The sequence below is a fragment of the Pyrus communis genome, chromosome 13 (genome assembly GCF_041283825.1).
Source record: "Pyrus communis isolate YQ-2024b chromosome 13, ASM4128382v1, whole genome shotgun sequence".
NCBI lineage: Eukaryota > Viridiplantae > Streptophyta > Magnoliopsida > Rosales > Rosaceae > Pyrus > Pyrus communis.
In genome coordinates, this window is record NC_142577.1 from 21,017,452 (window position 1) to 21,041,961 (window position 24,510).

Here is a 24,510-nt window from a genome sequence, read left to right on the forward strand (position 1 = left end):
CTCTCATTCAAACTCGTTTAACTTCGGAGTTCCGATGGAATTCGAAGCCAGTGAGTTCTCAAAATGCCTCGTGCTATAGGGAGGGGAGCATGTACATATAAGGCACATCACCCTCTCTCCGTTGGTCGATATGAGATGTTACAATCCACCCCCCTTAGGGGCTCGACGTTCTCCTCGGCACACTCGCACCACACGGCAGAGTGGCTCTGATACCAATCTGTCACATCCTAGATCGGCTTCGCCGTAGCACGATATTGTCCGCTTTGGGCCATGCCCTCACGATTTTGTTTTTGGTAACTCATACGAGAACTTTCCAATGGGTCACTTATCCTAGAATTGCTCTCGCTTGAACTCACTTAACTTTGGAGTTCCGATGAAATCAAAAGCTAATGAGTTCTCAAAATGCCTCGTGCTATAGGGAGGGGAGGATGTACATATAAGGCACATCACCACCTCTTTGTTGGTCGATGTGGGATGTTACACACTGACTATGTGGGCATATGCTAGTAGGTACTAAACAAGTTTAGTTTTTAGTTTTTTTAAAAGTTAAAAAAAAAAATTGAAAATGAAATAGTTATCACTTATCAAATGGTTTATCCAAACTACCTATTAATATAACCTCCTCTTCCCACTCCTACTCCCACTCCCACTCCCATGTTCTCTCTCTCTCTCTCTAGCTCTCTCATTCCCATTTAAAAAAAAAAAAAAAAAAAAAGGTCTGCTATCAGGGGTGTGTAGATAGCACACACCAAATAAAAAATGTTCATACACTGTGTAGACATATGCTAGCACAAAAATGAATTCTACCAATTATTTAATTAAAAGAAATTGAAAAAAAAGTACGATTAGCGAGTGTTGAGAGTGCGTAAATTAAGTCACTTAGAAGTATGGTCTAGTGATATTGTTTTTCACTTGTAAGTTAGAGGTTTTAGGTTCAATTCTTGCCAGAGACAATTTGAACCATATTATTGTTAGCCAATTGTAAGGTTAAGCTCACATTTTATATTTTTAACGTAAATAATATCGTTTATTAAAAAAAAAAAAAAAAAACAAACGCGCTTAAATCAAAATTTTAAATAATCACTTCCAAAATCCCACGAATTTCTGCCGCGCAAAATCGAAACAAGACCCCACTGTTGAGTCCACAGCAAGTTTCCGCTCAACCGCTCTCCACCACCACCATCAATATCTCCGGCGACACAGAAACCAAATTTAAATTGAGAATTTCCAACAAACCAAACCAGCCATGAACACCACCGCAACCACATCCACCGGGGAACAACAATCACCACCCCCACTATCGGACACCGATATCATCCGAGTAGCCCAGTCCTGCTCCTCAATCCCCTCCTACCTTCTCTCCACAGCGTCCCACCCAACCCTCCTCTCTTACCTCACCGCCCGCTCTCAATCCATTTCGCCGTCGAAGCCAGTCTCCGACTACACCGTCTCTCTCCTCTCCCTCATCGCTCTGTCTCCCCAATTCGATTCTCTCTCTACCCTCCTCTCCTCTCTCCTCCGATCCTACACCCAAATCTTCACCTCCTTCCGAATCCCACACGACGCCAACTCCCTCAAAACCATCCAATTCTTCCACCCCCTCTTGCCCCACGTACCCATCACCGATCTTCCCCAAATAGTCGAACCCATTGTGTCATTTTTGCCCCAAATCGTCGATTTGGAGGATGCCCAAATCCTTGACCTTCTTCCCCGGTGCTTGAACTTGATTCGCAACGCTGAGGAGATTGAACGTGGCGGGCATTTTGTAAATTCGGTGATTGATAAGATTCTGGAGGTTAATTGGTCAAAAGGGTTGGTGATCAAGATGGTTTCGATTGTCAGGGACTTTCCGGTTCTAGATAAAACGAGGGCTAGGGAGTTTGTAGACAAGGTGTTTGTGGGAATGTCAAGGTTAGACTTGCAGGACTTGCCGTCGATTGTGTACCAGCTGCTGGTTTTGGCGTCTAAAGGGTTTGTTAAGAGAGAGGTAGTTGAAGGGATTGTGATGTTTTTCGGGTCAAAAATGGCGTCAAAGGCAACCTCTATTGTTAGACAGGTTGAAGGGACTGTGTTGCTTCATGTGAACTTTGCAGTAAAGCAGGATCCTACACTAGGACAAGAGGTGATGGGACTTGTGAGGTCGGATCTTAGAGCTTTCAATCACTTTACAGTTGCTGTTTTGTTGTCGGTTTCGAGGGTTCGGAAGTTTGGTGAGAGTTCGATGGGGGCTTTGAAAGTTACGCTGCTTACCACGTACCGTGATTACAAGTTTGCCAAGTAAGGGTTGAGTGCCTTCTCAGTTCTGTTTAATTTTCATTCATGTTCATCACAAGATGTATGTAGGTCCTTTTTGTATAGATAATTTTGTTTTGGGATGTTCTCAATATTTAAGGTAATTATTTGCAAACTCTTTTGTTTTGTTCTTTTTTGCGGGACATAAATTGTGAACTCTTTCTTATCTTGCAGAGATTGTAAGTGGATACCTAATGACATGAAGGAAGAATATCTGCAGAATGTCAAAACAGTGGAAGAGGCCATGTTAAGAGCTGTAATTGCCTTTCAGTCTGTTATCTTCTATATGTGCACATCTGTTCTTTCAAATTTAAGTATAGTTACCCCAATTTCTAATAGTTATGCTGTATTCATTCTTTTGTTGAAATTTAGGTTAATGAGAGCAACTGTGGAAGAGAACATATTGTGCCGAGCATGTTGCAGTTTGCATTTTTATTGCTAGAGTCAGCGGATGAGGGAAGTCGTCAAGAGGCTTGCAATCTAAGTGGTTTGTTAGGCATTGAGGAGCTTGCTATTCAGATGCTGAGAACTCTATTTGAGGCCCATGACATGGCAAGGAATGAGGTCAGTCCAACTGTTTGAATACAGAATCACATTACTAGTTCAACGTGCTCATCATAATTTTACAGTTGGAGAGCGGGAAAGAAGAAAAGACTTGTATGGAATTTTAGTTATGGAGGCATGTATTCAATTTTTAAATTACTTGGCCCTTATGTATTGTATAGCTTTGTAGCACCCACGACACATTCGTTGTAGGATTTAAATGGGTGTAAGGCTTTAAGCATGTTAGTGTATGGAATGGATTTGAAAAGGTATTCATTAAATGAAATCAATTTAATAAAGATGATTGCATGTAATTGGAAGGTAGAGCAAATCATGCTAACCAGTTCATCTCACCAGCTAACCTTCAATTGTTTTCAATGTTTATAGATTATCGAGCAGTGTAAATTTCGCATCCTTTCTTTAAAGCCAGAGCAGAGCATGGCAATCATAAGGTAATTCCATTCACCTGCTTAACATTGATTGTAATACTGTGTTTCTGGTTAAGGTTTAATTATCTTTTATGTGCAGACTGCTTGGTAGTCTGGTTCAAATTTATCCATACCCCATGCTAGAACATGTTTCCCGTCTGAAGGAATTGTTCGATTATTTTGCTTTCATGCATGGCAAGGTTGCTGCTCATCTTGTTTCTGTTTTATTACCTCTCTTGAAGTTCAGCCGCGATCTTCAGGTAACTACTGTTCCATTTTTCTAATCAATCAGAATGGCATATTTATACTTGTGAATTGTGATACTATGCCCTTAAGCTCTATTGTAAGCTTCTGCTTTTTACAATTACCTGGAAATGAACAGAATCCATAGCTTTTACATTGTCAAGTTCTATCAACGGTATGTCATATGAGTGTCTGTTGGATTTTTAGTCAGATGACGTATGACAATGTGGAAAGAGATTTTCAATTGCAGGCTATGATGTGTTGCATACAAAGTACTAAAAAAGTGAGAAATGTTGTTGCAGTTGTTCACAAACAAAGTATATTTATTTAGTTGTTTAATTAAATACAGGATTACACAATTTTGGTAATGCGTAAGGCGATGTTTAGACGAGAAGATGCGATTCGTCTTGCAGCAACTGGTGCTGTCATTGACCTAATTCTAGCAGAAAAGCAATCCAAGAGAGATGACACACTATTATTTCAAGAGTCATCTAGCCAAGCCAGTAGCAGCCAGCAATCTGAGATGCGCTACAGTGTGGGGGGAGTCCTTTTTCAAGAGCTTAGTGGTTTGCTACAGAGATGTCTTTATCAGCAGGTTTTGCATTTGTCTTGTTAATGATATTCTGTTTTTATTTGACCAATGTCAGAATATAATTGGGTCACTGGTTTTAGGCAAATGTCAAAGAAGTCATGTATCATGGACTTGTGAAGCTTGTGTTGGTGGACCCGTCAAGTGGTGGAGCTGTCTTTGATTTTCTGTTACCTCACTTCCTCCACTTCTATAAGGAGGTAATTACAGATGCTTGTGATAGCTTGTTTTGTGAAGCTTTATGCTGTTTCTAAATTCCAAGTTTTGATCCATTATCTGGCAAAATTTATGGTTTATCATGCCAAATTTTATGGAAAGAAACTAAAACAGTGCTGATTTTGCATCTGGCATGTAGTTGATACAATTAATATAAATTCCATGCTTAAGATTGAAGCACTATCTTGGCAGGATGAAGACGTTCACCTACGAATCAACTGCTGTGTTAAATCAGAGAGTGGCAAGGTTTATATAGAAGAGCCGTTAGATTGTCTTCTATCTTGTATCTCTTGGATGCTACTTCTACAACCGCATGGTAAAACTGAGCACTTGGAATCTTCATGGGCATGTTTGGGTTTCTCCCTTTCACAAGAAAACGAGGTCTCACATTTCTAGTTAACAAAATTCATTAAAACTATATAGTTTACATCTGATTTCTTGTTTCTTTTTGTACCATATGATTTCTTTTTTAGATTTAAAAATAGAATTTGAATCTTACATTGGCAAATATGAAACCACTGACAGGCAGGAAGAAATTTGTCAGGTGACTCGTTCTATACTGCTTTCTTGAAGATACGGAAGTCATTAAGAAATCAGAGTTTGGAAGGTTTGCATTAAGACTTTATTAACCTATGCCATTTCTTTTCTCCCTTGGCTCCTCTTGAGGTTGTGTGAAGCATCATTGGTATATCCTTTTTCAAATTTGTTGTATGATAGTTTCAAATGTTTTGATTCTTTTGAACCTTTTGTTTTTGGGGAATTCGCACTTGCTGAAAGATTAAGCATTACGCAACAAATAGTGTATTGTTGTTTGTCAGAGACACAGTCTGTACTTTTTGAGTCAGATTGGAAACTATTGATGTTATACTTGTCATTCCTATTTTAAGACGGACCTTTCTTAACAGTTAGATTCTTTATGTATCAGGCATCTTTGGTCAATCTCAGGATTCTGGTTCTTCATCTTTTGAAGAGGACAAAAGAAAATGCTGCTCGTTTGTTTTATCAGGAATTATTGAAGTAGTCTTGAATGCTATTGCTACTGAGTTGGAGAAAGCAACAGACAGAAAGAAGTTGGATTTGGAAAAGGAGCTTATTGAGTTTGTTGACCTTCATGATTCATTGGATAAGGATGCAGGTATCTCCAAGCAGAGTACAACTATCAGAAGAGGGAATCCTCGCACTACTGCTCACGATATGACCAACAACACGGATTCAGGCCAATCAAAAGTGACACAAGGACGGGTATCTTTGTTTGCAACTTCAAGTATATATCAGATCTTGCAAACAGTGTTGACACTACTCAATACTGATAATTCTGATAATGTTGCGACTTCCCAAAACCATAGCCAGTTGACTAGCAAAACAACAAAATGCTCCGCTAAGATGATTTGTTTTGTGTTGAATGCATCCCTCAGTCATATAAAATCTTCCTCTGTGCTGCGAAATGAAGATCCATTGAGAACTTTGATCTATGGGGAACTTAAGATGCTAGGACCCCCCTTGCTGAAGTTGATCATTTTGCTCAAATCGGGGCCAAAGATGTCAGATCAAAAGAAAAAGGAAGCTAAAGGAAAGAAAGATCTTCATGGACAAAGGGACCATCTTCATCTAGCCTTGATTTGCTTGAAGGAGTTGATAATGATTTGTTCATCAACTTCACACTTGACAGGTTTGCTTGAGGATATGGTGTCAATCTCCACTCTTCAGCATGCTGATTCAAATAATGAAGGTGAAACAATCTCGATAATCGATGATCAACATTTACGAAGCAAAGAACTGTTCATTGTCAAAACCTTGAAGCCTCTATTTTCTGAGCTTCTGGCACTTTCATTTTTCAGTGAAGTTGAGGTAACCGGCATCTGTGACTGCTGATTTGTACCCACTTTTTTTTTTCCTTGTAGAATGCATTTATCTATTTCTCAAAAGAGCTTTTCTATTTCAGATCATCTCTGACATGATAATGATCATCGGGCACAAATTGCCGTGCGAACTGAGTAACTCCCATGGAGCTTGGGCTGTCAGTGTTTGCAAGAGCAATGAAATATTAAGCTCCAAGGTCGGAAAAAGCATTGTGAGGCTCGCTGTATGTTTAAGCTCCCCACCAGATGATTTAATTATATCTCAAGATCTGGCTAGAGAGCTGTTACAAGTTATTGGATCAGAGGGAAATGAACCTGTGAAGGTATCTGAAGCGTACCCGGTCATAAACCATCTGACAAGCGCTGTATTAAATTCTTGTGTACTGCACACAATTGAAGAAGTTATAGCTGATATGGATTGGGCCACCAAAAAGTTGAAGACATTCTCTTTAGTCTATCAAAAAATGGTTCATTTCAGTCAGAACAACGAGCAATCTTCTGAGTTGGCATTTGAGGAAAATCTTTACCCTAGGGCGGGAGCAGTGGTGAAAGTACTATCATCCTTTGTTTCAATGAACCTCAATGGTACATGTGCAGTTTATACAAAGAAATGAATTCATCCTACTTGTTGCCACTCCTGTTTATTCATTTTGCTTTCAACCTCTGCAGATACTCAAGCTGAGATATTGCTGCGATTGGCTGCGAGGTTTTACAAGCATTTAGCTCAGATGTCAAAGCTTAGAATTGCTCCTAAAGGTTGCAAACAGATCTTTCCTAGCCTCAAGTTTCAGAAGCTTGTGGAAGTAACCTGTAAACAGCTCACGAACCCGTTGTATGTCTTTGTGGACATTATGCAAAAGGTATTATTCCGATTCTCTGCCCTTTCTTCCCATGATTTCACTTGCACTATCGACTGTTTGCTGTCCGTTGTAAGGGTTTAGGTTTTGGGGTTTATGGTTCAACTGATGCCGCGGTTCCATTTCATTGATACTTGCATCGCAGAAACAACAAGAAAATGCTAACAAAAAGGGGATCATCAACAAAATAAAGAGGGAGAACAGATGCATCCCAGACCTGATATATCAGATAGAAGACTATGAAAAGTATCTCATCCAGCTTAGCAAGGTGTGCAAAGTGAATCTATTAAAGCACGCCAAGCGAAGCACTGCGCGTGATTTCAGAATATTCCCGAAAGAGAATGCCACTCCAAGTGATGAAGCAAACCATGCCAACTCCAATGCAGTTGAAAACGAGTCAGCTGAGGATCTCAATGCCAATGACAACGAAGGAGACGATGACGACGGGTTGGAGAAGATTTTATCAGCAGAATCGAATAGTCCTATGGTTGCAGAGGATTCTGGCTCGGAGAACGAAGAAGGAGATGGCCTTCCTTGTGCAAAGAGGTTGAAGAGAAACAATAGAGTTGTGGAGGACTCTGATGATGAAGCCTAATACAAAATGCACGCGACTGATATATATCCACACACTCCACACACACTACATATATGAGGGAAATTTTGATATTTCTACGTTGGCCATCCTTCTATTTTCATAGAATTTTATAGCATACGTGATCCATCACGAATTTACAATGAGTATTAGGATAAGTGAACCCTAACGGGTTGGTCTATGGAAAAAGCGAACAAAGAGTTGGAGCCCCCAATTTGAGTTCAACTCTCATGGATATATTCATTGGGACCGCTGTCTTTGCTTTGGTGGACTATTTGATCTGGGAATCAAAAGTATGCTACTGCTTTATGCACTACCAAGGTTACATTAAAAAAAAAAAAGATTAAGTACATAAAATCTCTTTTACAGTCTTTTTAAGTTATTGTGAGTACTAATGGTCGATAAATGAGATTGAATTTTAAAATGGTATGATATATGGATTAAGTTAGCTCATCTAACGACATTTAATATGACAATGGTGTGCATGTGGTAGAGGGAAAGTATTTCCGAAATATAATGTCACATTTTTCAAACTCATTTTCTCCAAGGTCTCGTGATTATTGTCATGTATTAGATTTAGAATGATGAGTTAGAGCTGAAAGTACAGAAGGGTAGAAACACAGCCATCATTGTCACACAAAATATTAAAATTATAAATTTTGGTCGGACCATTTATGTGGGATTATCAAACCCCAAAAGAGTCAAAATTTTTCAAACTCATTCAGAATATTTACCTCACCGTGAAAGTAATTTATTTTCAGGTATTTAATGATAATTTTAAGAGGGTTTATTAAAATTAATTTAAAAAAAATAGTAATATTTAAGTTTCAGTTAAAATATAATTTAAAAGATTTAAAAAGCTAAAAAATTTAAAAGAATTAAAGAGATTTCGTAATACATTTTAAGAACTAATAAATTTCACGTCTCTCTTTAAAATTTAAGAAGTGTATTCAAAATTTTACATAAATTCTCTAAAAATCAATTAAATTCTATCAAATTCTATAAATTTATAAATCTATTAAACTCTTTCAAAATTCAAATAAAATACAATCTCGTAAATGAGGCGATCAATGAACTCCCGCAAGTCCCCGTACGCGGTAAAAATACCAAAACCAAACAGCAGTAAATAAAAAAGATCTTCCGAAATGGAAAAGAAAACAATCATAACACACATTTTTCACTCATCGCAGTCACACCCACAAGACTCAGAGAGAGCGAGAGAGAGAGAGAGCGGAGAGAAGGGTGGGTGTGGAGGGCGTTGTTCTTCTTCTCTGAGCAGAAAAGAACAAGTTTCATCCTGCTTTTCCAGGCAAAGCTCTGATTTGACACCAAATCGGAACCAAACACACTCGCTTTTGCAAGCGAAGCAGAGGCGAAAACCACAAAAGTATGAGCGAAGACGCGAAGAGAAGCGTCGCCGGAGCTCTGTCGGCGAAGCCTAATTCTGACGACCGGAAACCCTCCTCGGCTGTCACCACTCCCGCCGGCAAGCGCGTCATCATCAAGAGCGCCGACATGTTTCAGGATATGCAGAAGGAGGCCGTCGACATCGCCATCGGGGTTGGCTCTCTCTCTCTCCTCTCTCTCTCTTACTTTGTTTTGCTATTTTTCTTGCTGTACTGGTGCTTGGATTGAATTCGGAAAGGGATTTGTTGGAGATGGAAAATTGAATTTCTGGGTTTTGTTCTGTTCAGGCATTTGAGAAGCACAGCGTGGAGAAGGACGTTGCGGAGTATATAAAGAAGGAGTTCGATAAGAAGCATGGACCCACTTGGCATTGCATCGTCGGTCGTAATTTTGGTAACCCATTCAATGTCTCTCCTTTTCTTTTCTGGGTTTTGTTCAGATTTAATAGTTGAATGCATTTGGAGTGACATCGAAGAAAATGTAATTCATTGTTTAGTGATTTTAGTTGTTATTGGGTTTTATTTATAGTTTAATGAGGATGGGTTGTGTTGTTTGAAATGGAATAGATCTAAGCTTAAATGGATTCCTGTGTTCTAAATGGTTATCAGCTGGATATTGCAAAAGTACCGGAATTTATAGTTCTAAATGATTAACAAATTCTAAATTAGAATGGCTGAAAAAACTTTGATCATATAGGTCTGATGTTATCGTAGCCGACTGTACATGTTACTTTATTTGTGGACATGAAGTAGTGTTTAACTCAATAGGAGAAAGCGGGATGCTGAATGACTATTCTCCAGCAGATCCTGATTTTGGAAGGACCTCTGTTAGTGATCTTTCCTCAACCTTCTTTTGTTGAGTGGTCGATATTCACCTATGGTTGAATGGTGGAAAGAGATTTTTTAAGTGATTGATAGTTGGGGATTCAATCTTGTATATAATCACTCTGCAATAAAAGTCATGTTTGCCAACAAGTGAAATTAAGTTGTTGGCTTGTCTTACACACTGACTCTACCAAATTTTATAAGTTTGAGGTGCCTAATAGGCTGTGTCTAGACTCTAAATCAATGTCTTATCAATACCCTTGGAGGGAGGCAGCAGAATTGAATATGCTTGTGATTTGGCTTCTTTATGCTGTGTGACAACATGTATTCCTAAATGCTTAGCTGGTTATTTAGAGGAGAGAGATTTTAGGTGACTAGTTTAGAAAAAGTTTAGGTGAGATGTTCAAGTAATTCACCGACTGCAGCTTGAGCTGAAAAAGTTTATTGATAGCCCATCCATTTGAAAAAAGGTTGTGCTAGTGATGTCCTACCATGCAAGAGGCAGCCCATTGAGGTGTTGATTTATGTGCACCAAAAGCGAATGTCTTATAAATCTGTTATGTTGTTGGTTCACTTCTGCATAGGGAAAAAATATTTGGTTCTTTTTTCATTGTTACGTGCCACTGTTACATTTTTCACATGCAATGTTTTGACATTGGTGTAAAATTAGATATCACTCCCCGGTTTAACAAAGTTCCTATGTTTCCTGTTTTGTATAAGTATTAGTTTGCGCCATTTCTAACTGTAGGAAACAGTTGGTGGGATTGCCATGGATAATCAGAGCAACATTTTCTTTAGTTTCTGTTCAACCATCTTGCTAGCTTAACATCATTGTAGTAAAAACATGAGGCCACCTAGGTTTAACAGTTCATAACTGTCTTGTGCGTCTCCTATTATGTTTTCCACAAGCACCCTTTTGGTTTATTATGAACCTCACCAGCACTGGCATTGCTGCTTCAGAGTTAATAGTTCAGAGCGCTCACACTCATATTTGGTTGTTGGGTCTAAAACTAGCTGTGAGTCTGCCACCAGTTTACATTGTATTCTTGACAGATGTATACAATAGCCAATATAGCAGGCAAAGGCTCGTGCTTGATGCCTTTGGTGATCTTTGATATGGTATCCAGCTAGATGAAACCAGGACTACTAAGGGCAATTGCTACTAATTTTTTTTCGCGGTCTATTCAGAATGCAACAATTGAAGTTGTTTTTAGAATTTTGGATTTTCGAAACCCTTTTTGTTTTCCTTGATCTAGCTAATCTTGAAATTGTTCATTATATAACATGTGGAACTACAAACAATTCCATCAAATAAGAAGCTTTCACAAATATATTTTCGCGTTTATTCTTTTTGCAGGTTCGTATGTGACTCATGAAACAAACCACTTTGTCTACTTCTACTTGGATCAGAAAGCAGTTTTGCTATTTAAGTCTGGTTGAACACGGTTATGGTGATGACAAAGATGGTGACGAAAAGAATGACGAGGAGCCTGAAATTGTGATGCCATAAGTTGCACGTGTATGTATTAAACTGAAATCTGCTAGCCTGCCAACCACTTGCTTAAAATTCTTGCACTTAACTTGTATATCTAATATTACTTCTACAGGCTGTGAACCTCGGGTATGAATTTCAGTTTTTCAATTTAATTGTGTCTCTAACTCCGCTTTAAGCTCTTTCATTTTTCTTTGTTTGGTGAAGTGAAAATTTTCAACTTATTTGGGTATTCTGATTTCCCATTTGCCCATGGAAACGGAAGACATTGCATAAAATGCCGGAAAAAGTGCGGTTTCATTCTAAATTGCCGGAAAAGTGTTGTTCCATTCTAGAATAGGCCGGCGACATAGTATAGACCGAGATTCATGGCAGCTGGATTTTTAGCCAAGGATCCAAAGGGTAAGAATCCGACGATCATGGATTCCGGTTCATGCTAGGTAAAGCATAAAGAATGTGCAGAATCTCTGTTATTGGTTTGCTAATGAATGACTTATTTGGCAATCAGTTTGTTCTTGCACGTAATCAATTAACTGAAGCATACTCCTTTGAAATCGACCAACAGGCAACAAAGCAGGAAGGGGATTTTGAAAAGCCATGATGATTTGCAAAGTCTCTTCTGAGTGGTGGTGATCGTTGCACACAGAGGGGAATGCCATAAACAGTTCCGAAAATTTTCTACTATTGTTCCCTGAACTGTGGCCTAAATGGAGCGTTGATCTTTGAACAAAAAAATAGTGAGTGTTAGTTTCTGAATTGGTAAGTGAGATTAGGAAATTCTAAAAGAGTTACCTCAAAAAAACTATAATACTCTTCAATTTTTATTTCGACGACCAAAGCTTCAATTCGATCAAAGTTTAAAAATAGAAGCTCAACAATTCACGTGGTGGATATTTATGAATAATATATCTTAATTTAGCGGTGTAGAAAGGTAGGGTGTCAAAATAGGCTTAAAATATGATTTCTCTTTAATAATTAAGCATATCCTGTTTGAGTAACAAGATCAGATTAAAAAAATTATAAAAAAAAGGTTAAATTACACTTTACCATTTCAAGTTTGAGGTCTATTATAACCTCATTCAACATCTTCAAAACGGATCAGGATCCTCTCCTAAGCTAAGGGTGAGGATCCTCCTAAGCAAGCCCATCGGGCCGTTCAAATTTTATCCAACGGTTACAATTATTATAACTTTTAGAGGGGCTCCCTGTTTGTAGCCGTTAGATAAAATTTTAATGGCCCGATGGGCTTGCTCAGGAGGATCCTCACCCTTAGCTTAGAAGAGGATCCTGATCCTTTTAAAACATTTCACTTTCATACTTCAAGTACTATTTTATTTCAATATAATACATCCATTACATTTTTCATCCATTGATTCATTAAGAGTTGACGTGACTGCCGCATTTATGCCACATGACTGCCACATTTATACCACGTGGCTACCAAATTTATGCCATGTGGCCAAAAAAAAAGTTTGTGTGCATTTAAAATATTATAATATTGACCCTATTAAAAAACAAAAAAGATGTGACATCCACACATCTCATTTTACTTTTCACACAACTTTTTAATTTTTGGCCGTTGGATCAAATGAATTAATGAAGATCAACGGATAGAAATTATCAAGAGGTGTGTAAAAAGTAAAATGAGGTGTGTAGATAGCACATTCCAAAAAAATACAAAACAACAACCTAGAAACCTCTCCCACCCCACCCTTTATGCTCCCATTGCAATTAGGCCAAACGGCAATACAAAACCTCCACCCTCTCTGTTCCCATTGTAACCATTGTGTTGGGCAAGAGAGAGAGAGAGAATGATGCACGGTTGCTGTTTGGCTTTATTTAGACGGCATAAATTATTTTTTTGCAGATCCCACCGCCATCTCCTCCACTGGACTTGGGCCTCCCAACTCCACCCTTGACCCTCCCCCGCCGCTCCCACCGCCATCTCCTCCACTAGACTTGGACCTCCCGACTTGCCCACTTAAGCCCAGACAAGCGGGTTAATTGGTATGAACCGCGGGCGAGCGGTGGGTGCGTTTCGTTGGGCAAGGTGGGGGATCGAATGAATCTCGGGGCAGAGGTTTGAATATTGGGTCCGAACCAACTTGAATAGATTGGCTACACGTGTAGCACCACGAAGACGATGCAGCCATCAAAGCCATATGAAGGTCTCAGAAACCCTAGAAATTGCAGAGAACGTGGAAGATGAACTGGGAAGATGGGTAGGGGTATCAGACGGGGAAGATGGTTTGGATGAATAAGGGAGAAAGGGTGATAGGTGTGTAGGAGGGGGAGGGGGATGAGCGCCATAGGAGGGAGGTGGAGATGGAGGAAGAGAGGGCGAGAGTTGCAGAGAGGTGAGGGGGAAGCAAGGGTATCTGGGTTTGGGTTTGTGTTTGTTTGACTCTTTTTTATTTTTATTTTTATTTTAAAAATAGGATAAATCATTATAATATAATGCATAATTTTTTTTTTTGCTACGTGACATAAATTTGGCAGCCACGTCAGCATAAATGTGGCAGCCAAGTCAACTCTTAATGGACCAATAGATGGAAAATGTAACGAATGTGTTATATTGAAATAAAATAGTACGTTAGGTATGAAACTGAAATTTTTTGAAGATGTTGTATGAAGTTATAATAAACCTCAAACTTGAGGTGGTAAAGGGTAATTTACCCAAAAAAAAAAACGTAAGGATTCTAAATTTGAATCTTTTGTAAGCTTTTATTTTATTTTACTTTTGATCGATTTTGAAATTTGGCTTTCACTTTTTTTATTTTCAAAATTTATTTTCATTTTGAAAATTGAAAGAAGTTATCAAATAAATATTTAATTTTTAAAGAGGAACTACGGTTGACATTTCAAAAATCTAATTGTACATTTCTTGTAAAAGTATTTTTCCTTATTTATATAGAAAGTTTGGAGTGTATAATTAAATGTTGTGTCAATAAGAGTAGTTCCCTTCAAATAAATCAAAACTAAAAGCGAATTGGTTAACAACGGCCCTTTAATGCAAAGTTATGAAATGAGAACTCACATGTAATGTAACAATATAAATTTGAAACACTGTCATCTTGACATTTTCGTTGATTCTCTCCCGTGAAAAGTGGTGGCTATGAAAATCTCAGTGATCTTTAAGCTTATAAAAATGCAGTAGTTTCTGCAGAAAGCGAAGGTGAAGCGAAATGAACACGTAGTGGTGGCAAATCCTAATTATTCGAATTAATTAGTAAGGCCAATCTCTCATCCTTGTAGTGCTCTTTCTAGCTAGGGTTCCAATTGAGTTCCTACTTTCAAGACTGCTGGCCACATTTAAATTCCACTTGGAGGCCTTAACTAATTATTATTCTTTTAGGCTTTGAAATCAATGGCAATTCACAAAGAAAAAGTAGAGGAAATTTAAAAGAAATATTATCAATATTCATGCATACGTACCCATCATTTTTGGCAAATGATTGATTCGGACCAGAAAACCCTTTTCCTTTTCTGTGTCTTTTCTTTATGGAACTGTTTCCCAATGCCAATTTCAATTTGTATAGACGTGATGTTTCAACTTCCAATCATGCATGCATCTCACCTAAACACACCATATCGAATTACTCGACTAGTGCTTTGCAGAATGCAGAAATTTTTTATATATATGGTCAATCCTCTCTCTTATAATTTGCACACGAGTTCATTGTATGTTATGGGGGTTGCCTAGTAGGTATGTACCACATGCATTGTGATAAGTTAAACATAATTGGCCCAAACATACTTTCTCTTTTAGGACTTGTTTTATATAATAACAATCACTTTCTTTCTGTATTGTATAAGAAAAGTTTCGTATAATCGATGTTTCCCTAATGTCATATTATCTACTATTACAATTCAAATTCATTATTTGCATTGTCAGAAGAAAGTTAGAGAGTACAAAATCTTCTCTAGTGTGACACCAATAAACGATAGCAATTAAAATTTCATTTTGAACTGTTAGAGAAAGTAGGCGAGTACAAAATCTTCCCTAACGTGACTTCGGTAAGATAACAATAAATATTGTTTTATGCACTGTCAGTATAAAGTTAAATATAACCGACACGCACAAAGTATTTTCCTAATGCGAATTGATAAGCGACGACAATTTATTTTGAATTGTCAGTGGAAAGTCGGCAAGTACAAAAATCTTCCCTAATGTGACAAGATAAGATAACAATCAACTTTGATTACGCATATTGTCGGAGGAGAAAAGTTAAATATAAACGACACGCACAAAATCTTTCCCTAATGCGACACCAATAAACGACAATAATTAAATTTCCTTTTGCGAAAGTCAACGAGTACATAAAGTCTTTCCTAATGCGACAAAATAAGATAACAATTAACTCTGCTTAGGCATATTGTTGGAGGAGAAAAGTTAGACATAGATGACGCGCACAAAATCTTCTAATGCGACACTGATAAGCGACAATAATTAAATTTCATTTTGCATTGTCAGTGGAAAGTCGGCGAGTACACAATGTTCCCTAATGCAACAAGATAAGATAGCATTTAAGTTTGCTTACACATATTGTCGAAAAAGGAAACTTAAATATAAACGACGCACACAAAATCTTTCTCTAATGTGACACTGATAAACGACAATAATTAAATTTCCCTAATATTACAAAATAATAAGAATCAACTTTACTTTTGCATATTGTCAAAGGAAAGTTGAATGCACAGAAGCTTACAAAATCTTTCCTTAATATGACACTGATAAACGATAATAACTACCTTTCTACATAGTCAGAGAAAAGTTTCGTATAATAGGTGCATACAATTTTCCTATCAAAAACCATGAATGTCGACAACCAACTTTAGTTATGCTTTGTCTGAAGAAAGTTAAATATAACCAGCGCTTGCAAAATGTTTCTCTAATTCAAACACGGATAAAATGATAACAATCACCATTCTCTCTGCATTTCCATAACAAAGTTACATATATATACAATTATACATACGAAATATTTCCCTAATGCGAGATTGATTAGTAGTGACAGTTACCATTGCTTTGCAAACCTATCTGATATAACTGACATCCCTAGGTTTTCTTCCAACTTTATGAAAAATTTCTTCCTTGGTTTTCCCCAAAACCATGCTTTCCTTTTTGAGTACTAATAATCTCAGACCCCAAAACCATGTACCACCAAGAAGCCCAAGATCCCGAAACCAGGTACCAAAGAAAATAAGGCCCCAAAAACCAACCACCCACCTCCTGTTATATAGGATATGTTTGGACACCACTATTTGCAAAGAACCAAAAAAAAAAAAGATTGCTCAAACTTGGCAAATCTTATTGGACCTACTTTCCTGTCCTGTCAATCCGACTGGCAACTGTGAAGAATGGAAACTCAGGTAATTAAAAAGGGAAATGGATCCTCTCCTCGTGAGCACAAGCTTAGGATCATCTTGACCAGCCTACGTAAGTAGTTAGATTTTAATTTAACAGCTGCAAACAGAGGGTTCCTCTAAAGTTATAATAATTGTAGCCGTTGGATCAAAATCCAACTACTTAAGTGGGCTGGTCAGGAGGATCCTGAGCTTGTGCTTAGGAGAGGATCCAATTCCATTAAAAAGGGTAGTTAAGAATGGAAACTCTCACTAAATATTGTAGGGAGTTTCAACAAAATACTTCTGGTACTGTTCACTTTTAACGAGAAAACACATTTTTACCTTTTCTTGGTATTATTCACAACACCTTTATTTGTCATTTTTCATTAAAACTAAAGTTTTTTTTTTTTAGATTTTTCGTTAGTTTTCTTAATATAGTATTTGATGTTTGCAATCAAATCAAGAGGGACTCAAGAGTTAAAAGATGCAGAAATGGAAGGACCTCATTAGTAAACAGGAAAAGAACAAGGGGTTTTAAGAAAATGTAGGGAAATCTCATGTTCCTTGGTGGCATGCAATGATCTTTTTTTCTTGTTGGGACCATGACAGATTTACATTGTTCTCCAAGTACTAATTCTGCGCACTGTTGTCTACCATTTATATACTATTGTTCATTCAGCGCGCAATTTAGACATTCCCTCTACAAATCCAATAAAAATGCGCAACATAGAACTAACACCATTACCCTATATACGCCCCACCGCCATTGCATTGCATCAAGCAAACGTGGCCATATATACAGAAAATATAAAACTCCGAAAATATATTTTCTGTATATAACCACCCTGGAGTCTAGTGATTATGGACGAATTCTAAAAACGTATTTCACATGATACATCTGAATTCGTTTCGTATCGTTGATGAATCGTACGATGGTGATCAGGAAGAGACTGAAATATCTCTGTGCATTTTCTCAACCTTTAAAAAAATGAACTATCGCATCGAAACCACTGATTAGTTCACTTTTAAAGAAAAAAAAAACATATACGTATAAAAAAATTCCAATAAATAAAATCATGAATGCCACTGTTAAGCATAAGAAGGAAATGCCATTAATGCCCTTCCAACTGTCACAAAATCCCACGACTGTCCTCCACCATGGTTTCCGTTCTAAATGTTTGACGTTTGAACAGGTTGGATTCTCCTGGCCCCGTAGCAGGAAGCAAGAAAAAACGACAAAGGACATCAAAGTCTTTTCGAAATTAACTAAGGGTAAAACTGGAAATACAACTCTAGGAACCAATTCATATCGGTTCCACACTGGTAAAACTCTCTCCCCCCTCTCTCCCTCTCCTCTCTTCTATCTCAGTAGGCAAATCCACCCGCTCGGTTTCTGGTCCCTTTGCGCTGATCAGAGGAAGCTGAAGGAGAAGAAGAACAGTACTTCTGCTTCTCTTTGTGAACAATCTCTTCCTCGTCCATGAAAATCTGCCTGTACCTGCAGTCCACGCTGCAAAATCCCCTGTCCCCCCTGCATTTTCAAGAACCAAAAAAAAAAAAAAAAAAAATCCAAATTAAAGATTGTAACTTTTTTTCCTCCAAAATCACCATGCAATGATGAAAATCAAAAAACAAAACCTGGGTTTTTCACAAAACAGCAAAATCAAAGGTGGGTTGGTAATAAAAGTGTGATCTTTCAATTTTTTTTTTGGTGGGTTTTGCGTGGAGAGAGAGAGAGAGAGAGAGAGAGAGAGAGAGAGAAAGAGGGAGAGAGAACTTACTTGTACATGTAGATGTCCTTGCCAGGCAAGAGTTTCTGCTTGCAGAGAAAGCATTGGTCAAGAAAAGTTGGTTGCCCAAAGGAGGAGGGTGAGACTGAGGAGTGAGAAGAAAAATGAAAACTTGTGTGGGTTATTTGTGAAGGGCTTGAAGGAGAAGGCAAAAAAGAAAAAGAAGAAGAAGAAGAAGGCTTGTTGATGACAATCATGGTGGCTTTGTTAATTACTTGTGGGACATTTTTGCTAACTCCACTCCCCTTTTGACCTCCTTCCAATACTATGCTAAGTCCCACCATATCTATCTATCTCATTGAACTCCTTAATTACTCTCTCTAAAATTTTCTATGGGAGGTTCCTATCTCTCTCTAAAAATTTCAGTGTGAGGAGGAGAAGGGAGGAGGAGGGAGGAGAAGCCTTTTGCTCTCTCTGGTTGATAGGAAAAATTGAAGAAAAATAAATAGAGAAGAGAAGAAGGGAGAGGAGGATGGTACGGGTGGGTTTGGTGGGACCCCTAACAGCTATGGAGCAGTAACAAGGACGATTAACGAAGCCATCGATTTGACTCCTTGTGCTGGTAAACTGCCACGGACCCCGCTCTTTAGTTTACCATTTTCTTTTGCTTTTTAGGGGTTTTTGTATTGAGTAATGTTTTCGTACTATATTTTTCACATCATATCAATATCACATTTTGAATAAATAAAGCCTATCAATACATGTGAATTTTTTCTTTTTTAACAAACGATATTATCTATATAGAAGAGTGGGCTAAGCCTTATGATGAATTAACAATAATGTGGTTTAAATTCATTTTTAGCGAGAACCGAACCTAGGACCATCTCCAACTGAAAGATTCAGAGGGTTGAAAATAGCTCGAAAATCATCTTCAACCGAGGACTAGACCAAAAGGCTCGTGGGCCACAAAGGACAAAAAATAGCCAAACGGCCAACTGACTGGCCATCTTCAGCCCGTTGGCTAGCCCACTTTTTTTTTTTTTTGATGTTTTTTTTTTTAATTTCTAATTTTTCCTACATTATTTCTCACATATTTTTCATCATTTCATACTATCTTACCTCATTTTATTTCAATTCTTCATATTCCATACAATAGCCCCTTGACTCTCGGTTGGAGGTTGGAGATGTTTGGCCTATGGTCCTCTGGCCCCTCGGTTAGAGATGGTAAAAAATATGGCTCTACATTGTTTATTAAAATATTAATTTCTTGGGAGGCTAGAGGTTTAAAACAAGCCATTTGGCCCTCCTTTGGTTGGAGATGGTCTAAGACCTCTCACTTTTCAGACAATAAAAAAGAACATCTCACTTACAAATGACTAAGAATATTACTAAACCGTGCCCTCTTGTTTCTAAGTAGCCTCTTATTCTATTAGATTGTGGTACAAATATGGTATGTAAAGAGTAATGCTAGCTAAATCAACTTTTTAAACCACATTTGTAAATTATATAATGTGTCAAATAAGCACATTAATCAACACTTAATAATTCAATTATCAACAATCACGTTATATAGTGTACAAATTTTGATTTCATAATTTAGTCCTCTAACATTACTAGTATAGAAAGGATAATGTGATAAAAGTAACATTTATTTTTATTTTTTATTTATTTACTTTCTGGTTGTGTTTACGTTTAAATTAAGATTGCTTGTATAACTGGTCTCACATAATTAGGGTCTGATGAGTGAAAAAAGATAAGAATAATACCCTAGTCGCTGTTGCAGTCGAAGTCGCAGTCGCAGTGGAAGAACTACTCTCTCTCTCGCACAAAAGCCAGAAAAATGGGTCATGTGATTAGTTCCTCTTCTGCGGAGGGTTGCATGGGTCGTGTGATTTATACATGACGGCCGACAGAAAGGCATGCTTTGGTTTTGTCTACATGCTAAATTGCCAAAACTAACCAACAAACCCTTGAGTTTATGTACACATCACACGCCTTCTAATTTCTAATATATTTTACTACTTGTTTTCGGTTGCATGGCCGTTTTCTTTTGTGATTTTTCTAATATATAATAATTACACTAAAGGGTGGATCTTCAAACTAAGTCACACAATTGATTATATAGTTGAGTATCGAATTTGTTTCAAATGAGTGGGACATTAGACTTTTCACTTATAAATTAAGAAGAATACCAATAAATTATAGTATTAAGTAGCTCTTTGTGATTTTAACGAGTTATTTTTGTTTTGTGTTACACTATATATATTACACATGTACAAATCCTTAAATGTATGTGAGAGACCTTGATTCAAGGGCAAATCCATTTTGGGGCAGGGACGGTCAGCTAAATTTATTGGAAAATCGGAAAATTAGGAATGTATTGGGGATTGGTAGATTTTGGGATTTTATTTTATTTTCTACATTTAAGAGGAAGTTATAAGAAGGTTTCATTGTCCTTGTAGATTTATGTTTATTTGTCTAGTTAAGATTTGATTTTAATTCTTATTTTGGGTTATTCTTATATTTTTTTGCTCTATAAATACCTCCTTATGAAGAAGAATAAAAAGTATTCGAGTTATGTAGAATTGAATAATACTTTGTTTAACTTGAGATCAGAACCGAATTTGATTCTTGGTTGAACCTTATTGTGCTCGCTTCTTTGTTGGTGTGTGAAGCTAAATATCTTCGCGCACCCACTTGCCATGAACTTGCTGATATAGATGCTTCCACTGCTTTGTTCCTACCTCCACATCCCCATACACATGTTGATAATTATTGTGGGACCATGATTTTCCAGGGTCAGAGTAAGGCAGATTGGAATATGATTACCTCATAAGTATGGTCATGGACTCAAAAGCTTCCACATCAGAACTGCTCAGACAGATCAGCATTGCCACCATCATCTTGTTTCACAACAAGTAGGCGAAGTCTGACGACTTCACTGAGTCTGAGATTGACCATGCTTGTTCTGCAACATACAGAAACCTAATCCATTATGGAATTAGCCATGTTTCCTATATTCTTGAAGTTTCTACAATATATGGATTGGCATGCACCGCAAGTAATCCAAATCCTAAAAGGATGCAATATCTATTCCTAGATATTATGTAGAGTCATCCTTGTTTAATACGAATTTCATATCCTAAAAGGTCTCTATGTTGATTGGTGCAAATACACAATTCTAAGGTTCATCTCTGATAATGCAATTATTGCACACTTATTCTTTTGCCTACCCCTGAAGTCTTATAATATTACTTACTAACTTGACCGTCGAGAGCCTTTGGCTGGAACCTCTCTCCCCTGCGGTCATTGGTTGTTTATATTTGTTTACTGTTTTACAGGTTATTGAGTTTGTGCACTTACCCACATACAATACGCCTGATGTTGATGTTGTGAAGCTAAAGATGATGCTCTGCTGCTTTGCCCTTCCCTACTTCTGCTTTTGCTCTATATCCTAAATCATTAGGGTTTTGTGTGGTCTTTGCCTTGTTTTGCCCCTGAATTTGCCCTTACCTTTGTCTTGCTTTGCCTTCTCTTGCCTCACCTTGCCTTGCTTTGCCTTAATTGGTCTTTGTCTTGCCTTGCGTTAATTGGTTTTTTGCCTTGCCTTGCCTTAATTTGTTTCCTTTGCCCTAATCTTAATAGTGTTGTTACTACTATGACTGTTCGAGTGCTTGACTACTCAAGACGGCTGCTTATAATCTCCGTGTTTGAAGTTAGTGACATTGTTGTCTACATGCTATTGTTGACGTTGGTTTTCTCTTGGAAAACTCATGATTATCACCATGAGTTAGAGGGAGAGTGTTGGAGAGTCGGAAAATAGGAATGTATTTGGGAATCTAAGATTGTTAAATTTTGGGATTGCTTTTAATTTCCTACCTTTAGGAGAAAGTAATATGTAGGTTTCCTTGTCCTTACAGATTTATGTTTTAATATGTAGGTTTCCATGTCCCTATAGATTTATGCTTAATTGTCTAGTTAGGAGTTTATTTTAATTCCTATTTGTAATACTTTGTTTAACTAAATTACCCTTTAAAGTTATGAGATGCTTCTGAAAGTTGCCTTCCAACTGTTCGATGAATTGCCTCTATGACATTGGGCAAGGAAGTTACTAGCCTTATGTCTTTGGATGAGCTATTATGAGCATCTGTAGACTCACTTAGCATATATTGGCATATGTCGGCATGTTTGCTAAAAAATTGTTGGCAAGAGTCAGAAAGATTTTCCTAAGATATAATGACTTATTTGCATATATGGTAGACTATGATATGCATACAAGGAAGAATTGGCCTAGGTGATGGGAGTGTCGCAGGAATTTTGGCCAAATCTTGGAGGAAAATCGAGTAAAGGCTAGGCAATTACCTAGTCACTATCTAGGTGGGCTAGGCGACCTAAGTGGTTGGTAGACAGAGACTCTTCTTCATTATCTTTACCCTAGGAAAGTTAGGGGGTTTTAAGTGGGAATATTTCCAATAAAAAATGTAGGAATGCTCTATTTTAAATCAGAAAATAAGGCCCAATAATTTATAAGAGAAAATAAGGCCCCAACAAGAACGTAGGAACCTAAAATATATTACCAAATCAATAGAAAAAGCCCTAAAATATTACACAAATACTCATATTTTATAATATATAATAAATTTATTAAAGTAAAAAAAATAAAAAATCGCCTAGGCCCTTAGGCGAGAGGTGCTTTCCCATTGCCTGACTACCGATTAGTGATTTTTAGAACGTTGCATGTAAGTGACCCGCATTTTTTTTTTCTATTAGTACTACAATTGAAAGATATTTCTCTTCAAATATAAGTAGGAGATCTCAAGTTTGAATCACATAGATGACAATGACATACTATATCTATGTTCAGTTCGATGCTTAGTTAGCATTTGGTCCATTATGCAGCGCCTAGCTTTGTTCCTCTTCCCCTTAATGTAGAATACCGTTGTACAAAAAAAAAAGTAGGAGATCTTAAGCTTGATTCACATAATTAGCGAGTCGATAATAAATTATTGTTGACTCATTGTGAGACTCAACTCTCATTCCCAATAATGTTGTATTAGTAAGGAAGAAGAATATCTCCTTTTCATTTATCTTCTCTCTATATCGGATGGCTTTCTGTAATTCAGAAAGATTGTAAATTATAATTTAATCCAAAATTATGTCCAAAGAGATTATCGTATTAAATATTCAAAGTGTGTAGATGAAGATGATTGGACATTTGAAAGTTCTATCTCAACCTAGCTACCACATGGATTTTAATTTTTTTTTCATTTTTCTTGACCGATGGAAGGAACAATGTCTAGCCCAATCCGAAACCACTAATAGATAGGGTGGGCTTGACTCAAGTGCTTTCCCTAATGGTCTTATAATTATATATACTATTACCATCTAAATGCTTTCTAATCCATATCTTAAAAATAATATATAAGAATGACATTTTCAATGCTTTTGTTTTATGTATAGTCGAATATATCTTCTTTCTAACATAATTATTTATAATATATAAACTTAACCAACAGAGAGAGATGAGTTTTGAATTAGGGACTTGATCTTTCTACTATTTGAAAGAGATAAAATATTAGATCATAATAGTTTGATTGTATATGCAAACACAATGACATCTGTTGATCAAGCATAATGATTCTATAAATTATATAAAAATGCAAATCATATCTTTAAAACAGATATGACATTGTATATACAAACACCAATTTTGATGCTTCCTAATCCATGCATATCGTAAAGAATGGCTTTCGATGCTTTTGTATTATGTATTGTCAGTAGAACTTTCGTCAACATCTTTATAAGTTTTAAATTTGAGACATCTTAAAGTATTTAGAAGATAAATATCACTAGATCAACAGCTAGCTAGCTGTATAGACGAATATTCACAAGCACCGTAACTCCCGCTCATCAAGCATAATTATCTAGGTCGATATTTATGGTGAGTTATTATAGACGAGTGACGATAGCAATACTGCCAATAAATCTTGGCAAGACAATTTAGATAATTTCCATCAGTGCAGAAGGTTTTGAATGAACTATACATCATCCCCACCCCAACAACAAAAAAAAAAAAAAAAAAAAGAAAA

At 37.1% G+C, this 24,510-nt stretch overlaps 3 protein-coding genes across 3 annotated transcripts; 2 read left to right on the top strand and 1 right to left on the bottom strand.

Annotated features, from left to right (window-relative positions):
- The first annotated feature begins 1,106 nt into the window (after positions 1-1,106).
- LOC137738330 (fanconi anemia group I-like protein) lies at positions 1,107-7,882 on the top strand. The gene is made up of 13 exons (XM_068477969.2): positions 1,107-2,277; positions 2,467-2,548; positions 2,665-2,856; positions 3,223-3,287; positions 3,364-3,523; positions 3,856-4,101; positions 4,179-4,295; positions 4,504-4,692; positions 4,837-4,918; positions 5,237-6,159; positions 6,254-6,755; positions 6,840-7,030; positions 7,173-7,882. Exons 1-13 carry the CDS (start codon positions 1,247-1,249, stop codon positions 7,620-7,622), a joined length of 4,230 nt encoding a protein of 1,409 aa, XP_068334070.2. The 5' UTR covers positions 1,107-1,246; the 3' UTR covers positions 7,623-7,882.
- A 916-nt stretch (positions 7,883-8,798) lies between these two features.
- On the top strand, positions 8,799-11,497 carry LOC137737557 (uncharacterized). Its single transcript, XM_068477078.2, has 3 exons — positions 8,799-9,179; positions 9,314-9,419; positions 11,208-11,497. Exons 1-3 carry the CDS (start codon positions 9,009-9,011, stop codon positions 11,288-11,290), a joined length of 360 nt encoding a protein of 119 aa, XP_068333179.1. The 5' UTR covers positions 8,799-9,008; the 3' UTR covers positions 11,291-11,497.
- Positions 11,498-17,780: 6,283 nt separating this feature from the next.
- LOC137736450 (FCS-Like Zinc finger 15) lies at positions 17,781-18,889 on the bottom strand. The gene is made up of 2 exons (XM_068475716.2): positions 18,473-18,889; positions 17,781-18,222 (listed from the first exon to the last, which is right to left on the bottom strand). The coding sequence occupies exons 1-2, from the start codon at positions 18,763-18,765 to the stop codon at positions 18,057-18,059; spliced, it is 459 nt and encodes a 152-aa protein (XP_068331817.1). The 5' UTR covers positions 18,766-18,889; the 3' UTR covers positions 17,781-18,056.
- Between the last annotated feature and the right edge of the window lie 5,621 nt (positions 18,890-24,510).

Excerpts from the sequence above, each read along its gene's own strand:
- LOC137738330 (XM_068477969.2), top strand. The coding sequence starts at position 1,247 with ATGAACACCACCGCAACCACATCCACCGGGGAACAACAATCACCACCC. Across the intron at positions 2,857-3,222 it reads ATGACATGGCAAGGAATGAG|ATTATCGAGCAGTGTAAATT; the intron begins GTCAGTCCAACT and ends CAATGTTTATAG. Across the intron at positions 4,102-4,178 it reads AGAGATGTCTTTATCAGCAG|GCAAATGTCAAAGAAGTCAT; the intron begins GTTTTGCATTTG and ends CACTGGTTTTAG.
- LOC137737557 (XM_068477078.2), top strand. The coding sequence starts at position 9,009 with ATGAGCGAAGACGCGAAGAGAAGCGTCGCCGGAGCTCTGTCGGCGAAG. Across the intron at positions 9,180-9,313 it reads CCGTCGACATCGCCATCGGG|GCATTTGAGAAGCACAGCGT; the intron begins GTTGGCTCTCTC and ends TGTTCTGTTCAG. Across the intron at positions 9,420-11,207 it reads CATCGTCGGTCGTAATTTTG|GTTCGTATGTGACTCATGAA; the intron begins GTAACCCATTCA and ends TTCTTTTTGCAG.
- LOC137736450 (XM_068475716.2), bottom strand. The coding sequence starts at position 18,765 with ATGGTGGGACTTAGCATAGTATTGGAAGGAGGTCAAAAGGGGAGTGGA. Across the intron at positions 18,223-18,472 it reads AAGGACATCTACATGTACAA|GGGGGACAGGGGATTTTGCA; the intron begins GTAAGTTCTCTC and ends TTGAAAATGCAG.